At 42.8% G+C, this 16,353-nt stretch overlaps 1 protein-coding gene across 1 annotated transcript in view; it reads left to right on the forward strand.

The window, feature by feature from the left end:
- Nucleotides 1–5,075, forward strand: part of ALDH16A1 (aldehyde dehydrogenase 16 family member A1) — a 62,038-nt gene extending 56,963 nt beyond the window's left edge. The window contains exons 17-18 of the mRNA XM_060780489.2: nucleotides 4,097–4,222; nucleotides 4,670–5,075. Of these exons, the coding sequence (XP_060636472.2) occupies nucleotides 4,097–4,222; nucleotides 4,670–4,846 (303 nt within the window). The 3' untranslated portion in view covers nucleotides 4,847–5,075. The remainder of the gene's footprint in view (nucleotides 1–4,096; nucleotides 4,223–4,669) is intronic.
- The last annotated feature ends 11,278 nt before the right edge of the window (nucleotides 5,076–16,353 follow it).

Raw genomic sequence — 16,353 nt, forward strand, 5'->3', positions numbered from 1 at the left:
AGCCCTAAGAAAATGAAAAACACTGTTGTTTCTGCTCAATACATATTAAACATTTAAAATGAAGGAGCTTGCATCCCACAGTTCATAAAATTGTGTGCCAGGATTGAAGACCTGTGAAAACCAAAGCACGTGCTTTGAAACTGATGGATATATAAGTGAAGTCTGCATGCATGCAATATATTTGATTTGAATGAGCAAAACTTGGCCTTTATGACATACTAGCTTGGGGATCCGGTGGTACCCAGGTTATTAGAAGGTATTGTTTGATTTGGGATGTTAGGTAATACCACTGAAGTTTGGTCCAGATCCATTGTTGGCTGCGGTCAGTGTTCTCTGGATAAGGGTGAACTACAATTCTCAGATTCCCAGGGCGATCACTCCCAAACCCTGACCAATATTCACCTGACCATGTTGGGCCTGTGTGCCAAGTTTGGTCCAGATCAAGTTTGGCTGGATTCAGTGCTTTCTGAAAGCTGGTGAACTACAACTCCCAAAATTAATGTCCATTCCCCCAAAACTCTGCAGTATGTTCAGTAGGTCATGGGACTTCTCTGTGCCAAGTTTGGTCCCAGTCCATCATTGGGGGGGGGGGGGGGGGGGGGTGTCACAGTTTCTCTGGATGTAAGTGAACTATAACTCCCAAAAATCAAGGTCCACTCCTACTAACCCCTGAAGTATGTTATGACTCTTCTCTGTACCAAGTTTTGTCCAGATCCATCATTGGTTGGGTTAACAGGACTCTGGATGTAGGTCAAGTACCACTCCTGTACATCTTGTTCACAACCAGTGTTTATTTAAAAAAAATAATTTATTACATCTGGCCCGGCCACAAGGTTTTAAACTCTGTGTGTTATTGTTTATATGTAAGTTATATTAATTGTACTGTTTTATTTGCTTGCTGTTTTGTTTTTACTGATATGTTGTTGGACTTGGCCTCATGTAAGCCGCCCCGAGTCCCCTTGGGGAGATGGTGGCGGGGTATAAATAAATAATAATAATAATAATAATTATTATTATTATTATTAATCATGGTGAAATCTCCCCAAACCTCTTGTTCAGTTGCTGATCAATTCCTATGTTTGTTGTGTGCCATAGGAAAGGGTAGGAAAGTGTTAAGGGAGAGGCAGTGGGTGGGGTCATGCAAATTGCACAGCAATAGAGAGAGAAAGGAACTCTGGGATGTGGAGGAAAAACAGAACATCTAGGATTAAATTGTCCCTGCATGAAAGCCTTCACTTAGGTGGTGGGCAGTATTGTTTGTGGAGGACATTGGCAAGGTTCTTGTACATATTCATGGTGCTCACTATAACCTGCAATGTCATTGGAGGGAGGCCATTGGTGTCTCCTGAGAGGTGTGAGCTATAGCTGTTTGTGGAGGCAGGAGCCTGTCTAAGTGGACACCCCAGCAACATACACACATGCACATCTTCACTCTTATTATGTGGGTGGGTGGGTGGGTGGGTGGATGGATGGATAGATAGATAGATAGATAGATAGATAGATAGATAGATAGATCACACATCATGAGAAGAAAGGAAAGCTTAAAGAAGACATTTATGCTGGGGAAAATGGAAGGGAAAAGGAAGAGGGGCTGACCAAGGGCAAGATGGATGGATGATATCCTTGAATTGACTGGATTGACCTTGAAGGAGCTGGGGGTGGTGACGACCAACAGTGAGCTTTGGCTTGGACTAGTCCATGAAGTCACGAAGAGTTGGAAACAACTGAACGAATGAACAACAACAACAACAACAACAACAACAGATAGATAGATAGATAGATAGATAGATAGATAGATAGATAGATAGATGGATGTTGGCTCGATACCATAGGCTATATCATATGGGACTTTCTCTGTTACAGAAAAGAGAGAATATATTTTCTCTATTTGGTCTTGGAAGCTAAACAGGGTCAGTATGGGTTAGACCCTGTATGGGAGACTGCCAAAAACACCCGTTTATGTGTTTCAAAGGAAGGAAATGGAGTTGTATTCTCTCTAGAAGTCCCTGCCAGCAACTTCATTTCAACTTTTTCTTATGTAAACGTCTTTGTAAATAGGTTTTAATTATAAGGGTGCCAGATTACTGATAAAAAATCTTCCTTTATCTAAATATTGCTTTTAAAACACTTGGGGACTTACCTCAGAGGGTTTAGCCCTTCCGAAGAATATGTAGAACCACCCAAAGTGCATCTTTAGATGAGCAAATGGAAAGAGTTGTTGACAATGTCAGTCTCATAAAACACAGATGTTATAAGTAACTTCCCAAGTGAAATTGGTGATGAGACACGTTCTGGCTGCAGAACTTTTCTGTCTTGTTAGGGATTCTGGTGATGAAGTAGGTAGCTTTCTCTGTTCCTGCAATGATCGTATGTTGTTCATTCAAGAAACATTTGCTTCGGACTCAGCAAAGTGTGTTTGGCACTCTCACTCGCTGGAAAATACTGATATGTTTAAGCTGAACCCTTAGTCTAGCATTTCTAAACCTGAGGGTCGGGACCCTGGGGGAGGGTGTTGCAAGGGGATTTCAAAGGTTGACAGAAAACGTATTTTTCTGGTAGTCTTAGGAACCCCTTTGGCAGAGAAGGCTAAAGATCTCTCCGCCTGTCCTTCTCTTCCTTTTTGGGAACAGATGGCAAATCCTCCCAGCAAAAGCCCTCCTCCGCTGTGATTGGCCATCCTCTCAGTCCACCACTCAGCCAAAGGGAGGGCTATTTCTGAGACTCCAAGCGGAGAGGGGAGAGCAGGCGTGCTCAGCACATGGCATAGTGGTGCGAGGGGTAGAGAGCAAGGCTGGAAGGAGGGTGATGTCAGCGAGTCCCTTCAAGGCATGGGGGTTCTGTGTGGGAAGTTTGGTCCAATTATTTCCTTCATATGCCTCCTTCCCACTGCCATTTAAAGCCGTCAAAGATACAGAATGAGGGGTGTGTGGCTCGAGAGCAGTACGTGTGAAAAAGATCTTGGAGTCCTTGTGGACAAGTTAAACACGAGCCAACAATGTGATGTGGCGGCAAATATATATATATATTGCAGGCCAATTGGATTTTGGCCTGCATATATAGGAGTATAGTGTCTAGATCCAGGTAAGTAATGCTACCCCTCTATTCTGCCTTGGTTAGACCACATCTGGAATATTGTGTCCAATTCTTGGCACCACAATTGAAGAGAGATACTGACAAGCTGGAATGTGTCCAGAGGAGGGCGACTAAAATGATCAAGGGTCTGGAGAACAAGCCCTATGAGGAGCGGCTTAAATAGCTGGGCATGTTTATCCTGAAGATGAGAAGGCGGAGACATGATAACCATGTATAAATAGGCTATGATAGCCATGTATAGAGGAAATCATAGAGGGAGGAGGGAGCAAACTGGTTTTCTGCTGCCCTGGAGACTAGGATGCGGAACAATGACATCAAATGACAAGAAAGGAGATTCCATCTGAACATTAGGAACAACTTCCTGACTGTGAAAGCTGTTCAGCAGTGGAACTCTCTGCCCCAGAGTGTGGTAGAGGCTCCTTCCTTGGAAGCTTCTAAACAGAGGTTGGATGGCCATCTGTCAGAGATGCTTTGAATGCAGTTTTCCTGCTTCTTGGCAGGGAGAGGGACTGTATGATTCGATGTTAGATTTGTATGATTCTATGTTAGATTTCTTATTACTGACCCAATGACATCCTGACATGCTAAGACAAGCAGAGAAATATAGCTAGAGGTCAGCTTCATGAAATACTCCCCTGGAAGACTGGAGCCAGAGTGGGAGTACAGTGGGAAAAGTATGGACTATTTATAAAGCCGCAGAAAGTGATAAGATCTTTTACTGCTCAGGTTGGATTTAATTTCATTGCACTTGGATAAAGTACAGGTTGAGAAGTCCTTATCTGAAATGCTTAGGACATTTGGAGACTAGGATTTGAACCCTGTTCAGCAGTGGAAAGCCTCTGGGTGACCTTGGGCAAGTCATGCACTCTCAGCCTCAGAAGAAAGCAACGGCAAACCTCCTCTGAACAAATCTCACCAAGATAAACCTTAGGATAGTGTCACAGATGAAAGCATATAACAATAACAGGTAATGACATCCGTCTCTTCAAATCTCTTGTCTCAGGTACTGGACACCTCCGATGTCCCTGGCGGAGTGGTGAACATCATCTCTGGCAACCGGGATCAACTGAGTCGAGGCTTAGCTGAGCACCAAGATGTGCAAGCTGTATGGTACTTTGGATCAAAGGAGGTGAGCTTTCCTAACAAAGAATTGCAGAGGGACATGAACCATATTTTCTCACCTTTGTGGGAGTCCTGTGCCCTTGGCCTTGAAAATTGTGGAGTCCTAACTGTAATTACAATTTTAACATAGTCCATTTTTGTAGGAAAATACTTTATATTAGTTACTTTTGAAAATCTCTCTGCTGCAAAAGCCACAAGTCTATGATACAAAGCACATATCTCCTGCTCCCCTTCTTGTTGAATCAGCACCTGCAATGGAGAATGATAGGGTATCACAAGGCATATGAGCCAAGCACATGAACCACCTTGTCTTCCTCCTCTGTCATTCAGTGAAGTCACACCCTTCGCCATAACTGCAGTTAGGTATCTCTTCCTGAATTCTTGCAAACCTGTATCTAAATCAATGAAAGGTGCATTTGTGCATTACAAATTAATATTCTCTTTGCACACACAGGGTTCTGCGCTTGTGGAATGGGCCTCTGCTGGTAACCTGAAAAGGACTTGGGTGAACTATGGAGCAGAAGAGCGTTGTTGGGCCAACCCCCAGGAGGGCGCTGGGGAAGAGTTTCTCTACCAGGCCACCCAGTGTAAAAGCGTCTGGATGCCCATGGGCGATATCTTTGCCAACTGAGTCTCTCAAGCAGGCGTGGGCAAAGTTCGGCCCTCCAGGTTAGGAGTTAGGAATTGTGGGAGGTGAAGTCCAAAACACCTGGAGGGCCAAAGTTTGCCTATGCTTGCTCTAGAATGATAAGCTCAATTGCAAGGCAATCAGTCAAGATTGAGGTTGGGAAGCAGGGGAAACAGGATTTGAAACACTGTTTATGAAATAAAGATAATTTGTTAGGTATTTTTTCAAAAAATTATCTGCTGTGAAAGTATTTATTTCTCATTTGGGGCTGGAATTGGGTGAGTGACAATTCCTACTCGCAATTGCAGAGGAACATCTGCGGCTATAAATCCTCTTTTTATTCAACTCACACTGTTTTCCTCCTTTCCAGTGTTTCTGGCTGGAGGGTTTGGGGTTGTAATCTAAAAGGCGTGACTTTTTAAAGCTCTAGACAAAGATACACAATAGTAACAATGGCCTAAAATAAATGCTCAAAGGGATTAATTTGTCTGCCAAACATAGGTAAAGGTTTCCCCTGACATTAAGTCTAGTTGTGTCAGACTCTGGGGGTTCGTGCTCATCTCCATTTCTAAGCCGAAGAGCTGGCTTTGTCCATAAACACTTCCAAGGTCATGTGGTTGGCATGACTGCATGGAGCACCGTTTACCTTCCTGCCAAGACGGTACCTATTGATCTACTCACATTTGGATGTTTTTTATCTGCTAGGTTGGCAGAAGCTGGGACTAACACCGGGCGCTCACCCTGCTCCCCGTATTTGAACCGCCAACCTTTTGGTCAGCCAGTGCTGTGGTTTAACCCGCTGTGCCACCAAGGAACCCCTCTGCCCATTTTAGCTGAGACTGCCATCTCCCATTCGATCCTTTACCAGTAAATCTCTCTAAAGTCATGGCTCCCAACCTTTTTTTGACCAGGAACCATTCTCCAACATTAGTACCCAAAAGGGTTGCAAATCAGTTTTTGTCCACTTTGAATTCGATTTGGTTATTTGGGGTGCTGATTCAGAAAATTGCATTGGATAGACCACATCAGCTCTAGTTTCTGATACAGAACATATTCCATCCAGTAGTCACCATCTGCGTGCCCACAGCAAACTATATTTAATAAGCCTCGGCACTATAAGAGGGTTTTGCGAGACCAGTCGCACCTGTTGCAACTGTGTAGTAATGGTGAGGCCATGGACCATATTTTAGTTCTTGCGGATCACTGGTGGTTCATGGACCACAGGTTGGGAACTACTGCTCTAAAGAAGTGGATTCCATCTTTCCAGTACAGGGGAGATGGGGGACAACATGTTGCTAGTTTACCAGAACTGTCAAACATTATCTCGCCCTCCTTATAGTTCACCATGATTCATCACCTGGGAGTCATCCTCCAAAACAATGGTTTCCAATCTCTATAGACCACATAGAAGCAGGAAGGCCCCATTTGAACCAATGCATCCTCAAAGATAACACCCTGCAAATGCTGGGAAAGATTCTGTGATTCATTGCTGGTCACTGACCAGTTATAGGGTAGCTTTTTAATGTTCATATGCCAAGGCCAAGCTATGGTTTAGTGATAAGGCTTCTGCTTTAATCACAGAAAGTCCAAGGTCTGGTCCTTGACATTTTCAAGATGACCGATATAAACTTCTGCCTGAATTCTTGAAGAACAGCTGTCATCCAAAGCAGGTCCCTTCTACACTGCCAGTTCAAAGCAGATAATATGGATTTTATATGGCAGTGTAGACTATCCTTGATGCACCAATGAGCTACACTTCTTTGATTTGGTATGAAGGAATTTTTTTATGTTCCTGCATATTGTAAACAAGTGAATTGTGTTTCTGAATTATCCAAAAGATCTCTATCAGTTCCAGCTTTCAGTTTCCAATGGTCAGCAACCATAGATAGGCTATAAAAATATAACCCTACTGATTTATTTCCTTCTAGTATTGAATGATGATCGGACCATCTAGCATCAGATCATTGGTATACTATCATATACCCATGTATACTCTCTCCACTTTTTTGTGATGCAATGGGTTAAATCTTTGTGCCAGCAAGACTGCGGACCGAAAGGTCGGCAGTTCGAATCCGTGGAGCGGGGTGAGCTCCCCCTGTCAGCTCCAGCCTCTCATGCGGGGACATGAGAGAAGCCTCCCAGAGGATGGTAAAACATCCCGCCGTTCCCTGAGCCACGTCCTTGCAGATGGCCAATTCTCTCACACCAGAAGCGACTTACAGTTTCTCAAGTTGCTCCTGACACACACAAAAATGTTCACTAATAGTCAGTATGGTGCTGCAGTTTGAGTATTGGAGTAGGATTCAAGGAGGTTTGAATTCCCACTCAGCCATGGAAGTGAAGTGGGAGACTTTGGACAAATCAGTCTCAGAAAAAGACTAAGCTTTGGCAAACCTCCTTTGCCTACATTTTACCAAGAAAGCCCTGTGATAAGACTGCCATGAGCTTGAAAAAACTTGATGTCACGTAACAATAACATGGACTCACACACTATTTAAGCTACAGTTCTAGGCACGGCTGCCCCAAAATAAGTCCCGTTGAACCCAATGAGACACACACTTCGTAAAGATACATAAGATTGCGGTGAATAGTCTTTCCATTCTTCTGACATGGTTACTGCTTCTTTTTTGAACCTTTCCCCCTTTGCGTGACCTTTCTAGCCATCTCATAGATTCCCTGATAAATTCTGGAGCACAGTTAGGAAAGTCCCGACCAACAAAGTTTCCACACCTTTCCCTACACTGCAGTGGGGACGTTGATATTAGAAAAGGCTAAAAGGTTGTGGTCTTTGCGAACGCTTAAAAAAGACATAAAGGTCAGAATGTGGGTGAGTGTAGGGTGGTGTAGGAAAAATATATTTTTACATGAACTTTGGAGTTCTTTGTGACTCAAACGGAAAGTCCTCCATCCTTTGCAGCAAGCAGGGCCGCACGAAGGACCGCAGATGCACCTTGCAAAGTAGCCTGTGCTGTAGTTTCAGGCCATTGAATCCATTATTGGGGTGCAGGCAGAGAGAAACCCATTCATGAACTATGACTATGAACATATGGGTTGGGAAAGATGGCAATTGGAGTCTCACAACATTAGGAAGTATTTTGGTATTTAAATCAGTGGTTCCCAACCTGTAGTCCGTGGACTGTCATGGTCCGCAAGAACTAAAATATGGTCTGCTGCCTCACCATTACTATACCGTTGCAACAAGAGCAACAAGAACAACTGGTCTTGCAACACCCTCATTAAATATAGTTTTCTGTGGGCGAGCAGATGGCGACTACTGGATGGCATATGTTCTGTATTAGAAACTAGAGCTGACCTATCAAATTAATGGAATGGGAGCAAATTTGGAATAAAAAATACACATATGTGTCAGATATGAAAGAAAATTGGCTCAAAATGATGCATCAATGGTATATGACCCACCCACCCACCCATCCCCCCCCCAAAATAGGGATAATGTACAAAAATGCATAAAATAAGTGTTGGATATGTAAAGTACAAGAAGGCTCCTATTACTATTATATGTGGTGGACCTGTGATAAAACAATTAATTACTGGGAAATGATCCATAGAGAAAGCTAGAAGATCTTAAAAACGAACTTCCCAATGAAACCCTATAATATTTACTAGGAATGACTGACATTGAAACATAATTTGATCTTAACGAAGACATTTTATTTACATATTTAACAACTGCGGCAAAGACAGTCTTTGTGAAATATTGGAAAATAGAAGAAACACCAAATAAGGAACAGTGGTGAGTTAAAGTACTGTACATACTCGAGTATAAGCCTAGTTTTTTAGCCCCCTTTTTAGGCTAAAAAATTTCTCCTAGGCTTATACTCGAGTCAATGTTATTTATTATTTTACTCTGTTATTAGTATTATTTTTATTACATTTATTATTTTTCTCTATTTATTATTATTATTATTATTATTACCTTTATATTCTTTTTACTGTACTATTATTTTATTACATTTATTATTTTACTCTATGTATTATTATTACATTTATTATTTTACTCTATTACTGTTATTAAATTTCCGTTATTTACTCTATTATTATTATTATTATTATTATTATTACATTTATTATTTTACTCTCTTTATTATTATTGGAAGGATACATAAGCACATTGACTCTGGTTTCATTAGAGTTGGATAGTCTTATCTTAAATTACAATTTTATGTAAATACACAATGTGATGATTTTCAGTAGCACATTCACCCTCGGCTTATACTTGAGTCGATACATTTTCCAAGTTTCTTGTGGTAATATTAGGTGCCTCGGCTTATATTCGGGTTGGCTTATATTCGGGTCGGCTTGTACTCGAGTATATACGGTAATAGAAATAAAAGGCATGGACAGATTAACATTTTAATGAAGAAAAATACTAGAAGATATATTAAGACTACAGATTGGAGGTCCTTCGATGATTACATAAATATTGGCAATTAAAGAAGAAATGGAAGAACTTTAGTTTGAATTTAAGGGGAAAAACAAGGGAGAAAGGAATGTTTTCTTCTATTTTCTCTTTCGTTTTGGAATGAAAGAGACTATTGACGCCAGAAACGAAGAAGACATCACCACTCCTTTTTCCCTCTCCTCCCCTAACCCCCTTTTTTCACTCCCTATAATTCCACATTTGTTCCCTCCCCCTCCATCCCTTCCTCCGACGTCCTTCCCTCTTTATAACCCTAACCCTTCCCTTTTTTTATCTTTTATTGCATTAATAATATAAAACTTCTTCCATTAAAACTTTTTAAAAAGAAACTAGAGCTGATGTGGTCTATGCAATGCAATTTTCTGAATTAGCACACCAAATAACCAAACTGAATCTAAAGTTAACCAGAAATTGATTCGTAACTCTTCTGGTGCTAACGTTGGAGAATGGTCCCTGGTCCAAGTGGCCCCTGGTCAAAAAAAGGTTGAGAACCACTGATTTAAATCCTTACTCAGCCATTAACTTAGTTGTGTGTGGACAATGTCTTTTATACCATCTATCCTTCTTCACTGTGTCGTAACTCGTTGATGGTCAACGTGCAATTCTGTCTCCATGTGGCCCCCAAAAGTGTTTTTATGGCTCATGACATATCCGGAATCCGAAGATCAACCTCCTAGTCAAAAAAAGAGTGAATTGATGTTCCCAAAATCTTCTAAAGGCCATCATTTATTTTAAAATAGGCGTCAAGTCTTCTCTCATAAAAAATAGCCATAAATGAATATGGATGATGACTCCAAAGACCAGGGTTTGAATTCCTGCTCTGCCACAGAAACCCACTGAATGACCTTGGGCAAGTGACACACTTTCACCCAGAGGAAGGCAATAATAAACTCCGTCTAAACAAATCATACCAAGGAAACTCTGTGATAGGTTCATCTTAGGCTACCACAAGTCGGAAGTCTTGTGTCAGAAGCTGAACATGTCCTTAAGCAATGCTTGGCATGCCTCTTATTTGCTGTGAACATTTCTCTCTCTCGCTGAATCCTCTTCCTTCTTTCTCTGAAACCAGGAAGCTCCCAGTACTGCCAACCAAAACCACAATCCTGAGCTCTGCTTTCTGCATCCTCTCTTATTTGAAAACTTTGTGCTGCTTTGTGACATTTAATATACACTGTTTGGTGCAGGCATGTAGCCGGGGGGGGGGGGGGGGGGGCTTGAGGGGCTTCAGCCCCCCCCCCCCCAAATTCTCATGGTGGTTTGCGAAAAGGCCTTACTGGTGCATTATTTAAACTGTTATGTTTAAATAATGCTAGCTCCAGCAGAGAAGAGCTCTTTGCCCCACCCCAGCCATTCCACAGATATATAAATCCATTGTCCTAATTCCAACAGACCTCACTACCTCTGAGGATGCTTGCCATAGATGCAGGTGAAACGTCAGGAGAGAATGCCTCTAGAACATGGCCCTATAGCCCGAAAAAACCCACAAGAACCTAGTGATTCCAGCCATGAAAGCCTTCGACAATACAATGTTATGTTTATTCATATCATGATCTGATCACCATACTCAATATATCCCAGATGCATGGGGGTATTGGAGTAATGATACAAAAGGTTTGCTAGGCTAGACCCTCTTTCACTCAGGCTCAGTCCCCCCCCCGAAACCCCCCCTGAAAAAAGTTCAGCCCCCCCCCCCCCCCCTGCGAAACGAAATCCTGGCTACGGGCCTGGTTTGGTGCTATAAAGCTGGTGGTATTTCAAGGGACTTTCCAACAAACTCAGGGTATTTGCTTTCCTATATATCTTTTGGAGGCCTTTCTGCAGTTGGATCAAAGTGCAGACACTATCAATTCAAAGCCCTTTTTTAAAGATAGCATTGATGTTCTCAAAAATGATTATGTGCCTTTTCCCAACACAAGCAGGTCCCAAGTTATAAACAAGATAGGTTCTTTAGGTTTGTTCATAAGTTGAATATGTAAGCTGGAACACATATTGTAAGTGTAATTCCATCCATATATATATATATGTATATATATATATATATATTAGGAACTTCCTAACTGTGACCGATGTTCAGCAGTGGAACTCTCTGCACTGGGCGTGGTCGGGGCTCCTTCTTTGGAGGCTTTTAAACAGAGGCCGGATAGCCATCTGTCAGGGGTGTTTTGAATGCAATTTTCCTGCTTCTTAGCAGGGGGTTGGACTAGATGGCCCACAAGGTCTCTCCCAACTCTACAATTCTATGATGAGTGCTTGGCCCTATTGTTGTAATGATGGCCAGGAAGCATAGAAGGGTCAAGAAGTGTAGGTGAAAGGTTACCTGAGCCTCAATGTGGTGGCTAAATCTCCAAAATAGTTTTAGAAAATCTAAAATACACACAAAAGGGGTCCGTGGATACCGGGAGCTCCCGTATGTGGGAATCAGGATACCCACAGTGCCAAGGGTTGGCAAAGGGAACAGTTTATTTATTTTTTATTTTATTTTATTTTATTTAGAGCATTTGTATCCCATCCTTCTCAACCCTGGAAGTGGGACTCAGGACGGCTTACAATTGCCGGTCATTAGATGCCAACAAAGAAACAGAGCACAACAATTTACAGGAACAAATCAACAGCTATAAAAAATATATTAAAAGGGCAATAAAATTCATTTAAAATATTGGCCCTTAAAATATTAACACAATCAAGTCTGAGTCCGCAAATCTAAATCATAGTCCAGAGTTTCAGTCCAATCTCTTAATTAACAATTCTCACAAGTCATTACAGATGTTACTCAGCCAGCTGCCCAAATGCTTGGTCCCAAAGCCAAGACTTGAATTTCTTCCTGAAGGAGAGGAGAGAAGAAGTCGCCCTGATTTCACTGAGGAGTGCATTCCACAGACGGGGAAGGGGGGCACCACCAAAAAGGCCCTGTCACTTGTCCCCGCCAATCGCGCTTGCGAGGGTGGCAGGATCAAGAGCAAGGCCTCCCCCAACAATAGTAAACTCTGAGGTGGGTCATAGAGGGAGATACATTTGGACAAGTAAACTGGGCCGGAACCGTATAGGTCAAGATCAGCACTTTGAATTGTGCAGGGAGGTTATATTTTGGGTGCAGGGAGGTTAGATTAAGGGGATAAGAAAGAGAGGAGCCCCACTCCAAGAGCTGTGGTGGCTATGGGCCAAGCAGTTACCGGGGCCAGCTGCAAAGGGGCAAGGAGGAGAGAAAAGGAACAAAAAGAAATACAAAGAATCAATTGAGAGGATAACACACCGTAGTGTACGGTTTATTTTATTTATTAAATACACTGCTTTATTTTCTCCATAGGAATGAATGGCAACTGTTTACTTATTTGAGAAAGGAGGGGGGGGGGGTAATTCTGGGATACTATCTGGGAAAATGTTGTTTCCTGCCTCTCATGATACAAACAATACAAGCAATGCATTGTCGAAGGCTTTCATGGCCGGAATCACCGGGTTGTTGTAGGTTTTTTCGGGCTATATGGCCATGGTCTAGAGGCATTCTCTCCTGACGTTTCGCCTGCATCTATGGCAAGCATCCTCAGAGGTAATGAGGTCTGTTGGAACTAGGAAAAAGGGGTTTTATATCTGTGGAAATGACCAGGGTGAGACAAAGGACTCTTGTCTGCTGGAGCTAGGTGTGAATGTTTCATCTGACCACTTTGATTAGCATATAATGGTCTGACAGTGCCTGGAGCAAACTTTTGTTGAGAGGTGATTAGATGTCCTTGTTTGTTTCCTCTCTGTTGTTGTGCTGTTGCAATTTTAGAGTTGTTTAATACTGGTAGCCAGATTTTCATGGTTTCCTCCTTTCTGTTGAAATTGTCCACATGCTTGTGTATTTCAATGGCTTCTCTGTGTAGTCTGACATGGTGGTTATGAGAGTGGTCCAGCATTTCTGTGTACTCAAATAAAATGCTGTGTCCAGGTTGGTTAATCAGGTGCTCTGCTATGGCTGATTTCTCTGGTTGAAGTAGTCAACCAGGTACTGTCAGGCCATTATATGCTAATCAAGGTGGTCAGTTGAAACATTCACACCTAGCTCCAGCAGACAAGAGTCCTTTGTCTCACCCTGGTCATTTCCACAGATATATAAACCCTTTTTCCTAGTTCCAACAGACCTCACTACCTCTGAGGATGCTTGCCATAGATGCAGGCAAAACGTCAGGAGAGAATGCCTCTAGACCATGGCCATATAGCCCAAAAAAACCTACAAAAACCCAGTGATTCTGGCCATGAAAGCCTTCGACAATACATTGCTTGTATTGTTTGTATTGCGCGTTCGGCCTCATGTAAACCGCACCGAGTCCCTTGGAGAGATGGTAGCGGGGTATAAATAAAGTATTATTATTATTATTATTATTATTATTATTATTATTACTGTGGCCTTATCTAGCTGAATTCTGTGGTTGTAGATTCCATTAAGCTTGTGCATAGTTCATTACCCATAGCAATTGTCATCATTGTCATTGTCAGCATAATTACCCGAGGGCCTGGTCCCACAGGCACGTTTTCAACTTCTTTCTGAAGGAGAGGAGGGAAGACGATAACCCAATTTCCCCAGGGAGCGAGTTCCATGGGGGGGGGGGGGCACCACCGCCAAGCGCATTTGTGACAAAGGTGGGGCTGAGAGCAGGGCCTCCCCAGAAGACCTTAAACTCCAAGACGGGACATAGAAGGAGATACATTCGGGCAGGTACGCTGGACCGGAACCGTATAGGGTTTTATAGGCCAAGACCAGCACTTTGAATTGTGCTTGGAACTGGGTTGGAGCCAGTGAAGCTGGCATAGCAGAGGGATGACACTCTGTATGATACTCCAGTAAGGGTTAGATCAGTGTTTCTCAACCTGGGGGTCGGGACCCCTGTGGGGGTCGCAAGGGGGTGTCAGAGGGGTCACCAAAGACCATCAGAAAACATAGTATTTTCTGTTGGTCATGGGGGTTCTGTGTGGAAAGTTTGGTCCAATTCTATCATTGGTGGGGTTCAGAATGCTATTTCTTTGTGGGTGAACTATAAATCCCAACAACTACAAATCCCAAATGGTAGGGTCTATTTTCTCCAAACTCTACCAGTGTTCATATTTGGGCATATTGAGTATTTGTGCCAAGTTTGATCCAGATCCATCATTGCTTGAGTCCACAGTCTGGATATAGGTGAACTACAACGCCAAAAACTCAAGGTCAATGTCCACCAGACCTTCCCAATATTTTCTCTTGGTCATGGGCATTCTGTGTGCCATGTTTGATTCAATTCCATCATTGAGGGAGTTCAGAAGGCTCTTTGATTTAAGGTGAACTATAAATCCCAGCAACTCCAGCATTACCAAATGACAAAATCAATCACCCCCAACCCCACCAGTATTCAAATTTTGGGCGTATCGGGTATTTGTTCCAAATTTAGTCCAGTGACTGAAAATACATCCTGCAAATCGGATATTTACATGACGATTCATAACAGTAGCAAAATTACAGTTATGAAGTAGCAACGAAAATAACGTTATGGTTGGGGGTCACCACAACATGAGGACCTGTATTAAGGGGTCGCGGCATTAGGAAGGTTGAGAACCACTGGGTTAGATTGTAATAAAGGGGGAAATAAAGTATCCAGGCTGCTGGTGTCGGCTGCTGGGCTTCTCCATTCCTTTGAACATTCGCATGATTGCTTTTAGTGAGGCTCCAGGCTCCTGCTTTCCGTGGCTCCTTCTGCCGTGGTTCCAGTAATAATTTGATCCGAGTGGGGAGGTGATGCTCGGCATCAATGTATCTCGTGCACAGGTAATACATATCAAGCTTTCTCTTCCTGAATTATGACTGCCAAACTGTTGTACCCTTTGTACTGTGATGAAAGCTTGCACATTTTTGTGGCATTTTAATAGCCCTAATATTGACAAACTGTAATTGTTGTTTTGTTTTGTGGATGTTTTTACCCCGCTTCACCTGCCTGGGCATGCCTGATCATTTCATCTGCCTATTTCCTGGGCACTTCTTTCTTTTCCTTCCTGGAATCTTTGTGCTGCTGGTTACATTTTTTCTCTCTCCAGGGATCAACAAGAAACCTGTAAGGAAGGGAAAACAGAGCAACAGAAAAGGATAATGTTTTGGATTTGGATCAGGTGGCCCATGGATCCTTATGAAGGTTACCAGGTGAAATGTGTGTAGAAGAGGGGATTTCATAGAATCATAGAATCCTAGAGTTGGAAGAGACCTCATGGGCCATAGAGTCCAACACCCTACCAAAAAGCAGGAAAATCAATATAGACACCTAGGTGTTAGAGAATATCTAAAAAAGCACCCCTGACAGATGGCCATCCAGCCTCTGTTTAAAAGCATCCAAAGAAGGAGCCTCTACCACACTCCGGGGAAGAGAGTTCCACTGCTGAACAGCTCTCACAGTCAGGAAGTTTTCCTAATGTTCAGATGGAATCTTCTTTCTTGTAGCTTGAAGCCATTGTTCCACATCCTAGTCTGCAGGGAACAAACTTGCTCCCTCCTCCCTGTGACTTCCTCTCACATATTTATACATGGCTATCATGTCTCCTCTCAGCCTTCTCTCTTGCAGGCTAAACATTCCCAGCTCTTTAAGCCACTCCTCATAGGGCAAAGATTATTATTGTGCTGGTACAACTGCACCAGGAGGTCCAATTTTGTTTGTTTTGCATTGAATGTTTCTTGCAGTCCTAAGTTTCAGGGACTCTGCAGATAGGTGGCTTCTTTTGGCTGCAATCATAGGGCAAGCCACCTGTCAATTATCGTTAAGTTCCCTGGTCCTGCCCCTTTTTGAGTTTTGGAGGCAATAGGAGCCTTTTTGAGTCAGTCCACACAGAGAAGCCTTTCGCACAGGACATAAAATGAAGAGCTCCTGTAGAAAGCTTCGTCTTCTACGGCTTGGCCGGGGAGATATACAGCCTACAGCTTGGCCGGGGAGAAAAGGCCCCACAGCTTGGCTGAGGATTTTACAGCCTTGCAGCTCCTTTGCTGAGGGACTTCAGCCAGCCATCACAACAACCTGAACTCCTTCTTTTCCCCTGGAAGTCTACAAAGCTCTGCTTGGTAAGAGTCACTCGCGGAAGC

The sequence above is a fragment of the Anolis sagrei genome, chromosome 6, assembly GCF_037176765.1.
Source record: "Anolis sagrei isolate rAnoSag1 chromosome 6, rAnoSag1.mat, whole genome shotgun sequence".
Lineage (NCBI taxonomy): Eukaryota > Metazoa > Chordata > Lepidosauria > Squamata > Dactyloidae > Anolis > Anolis sagrei.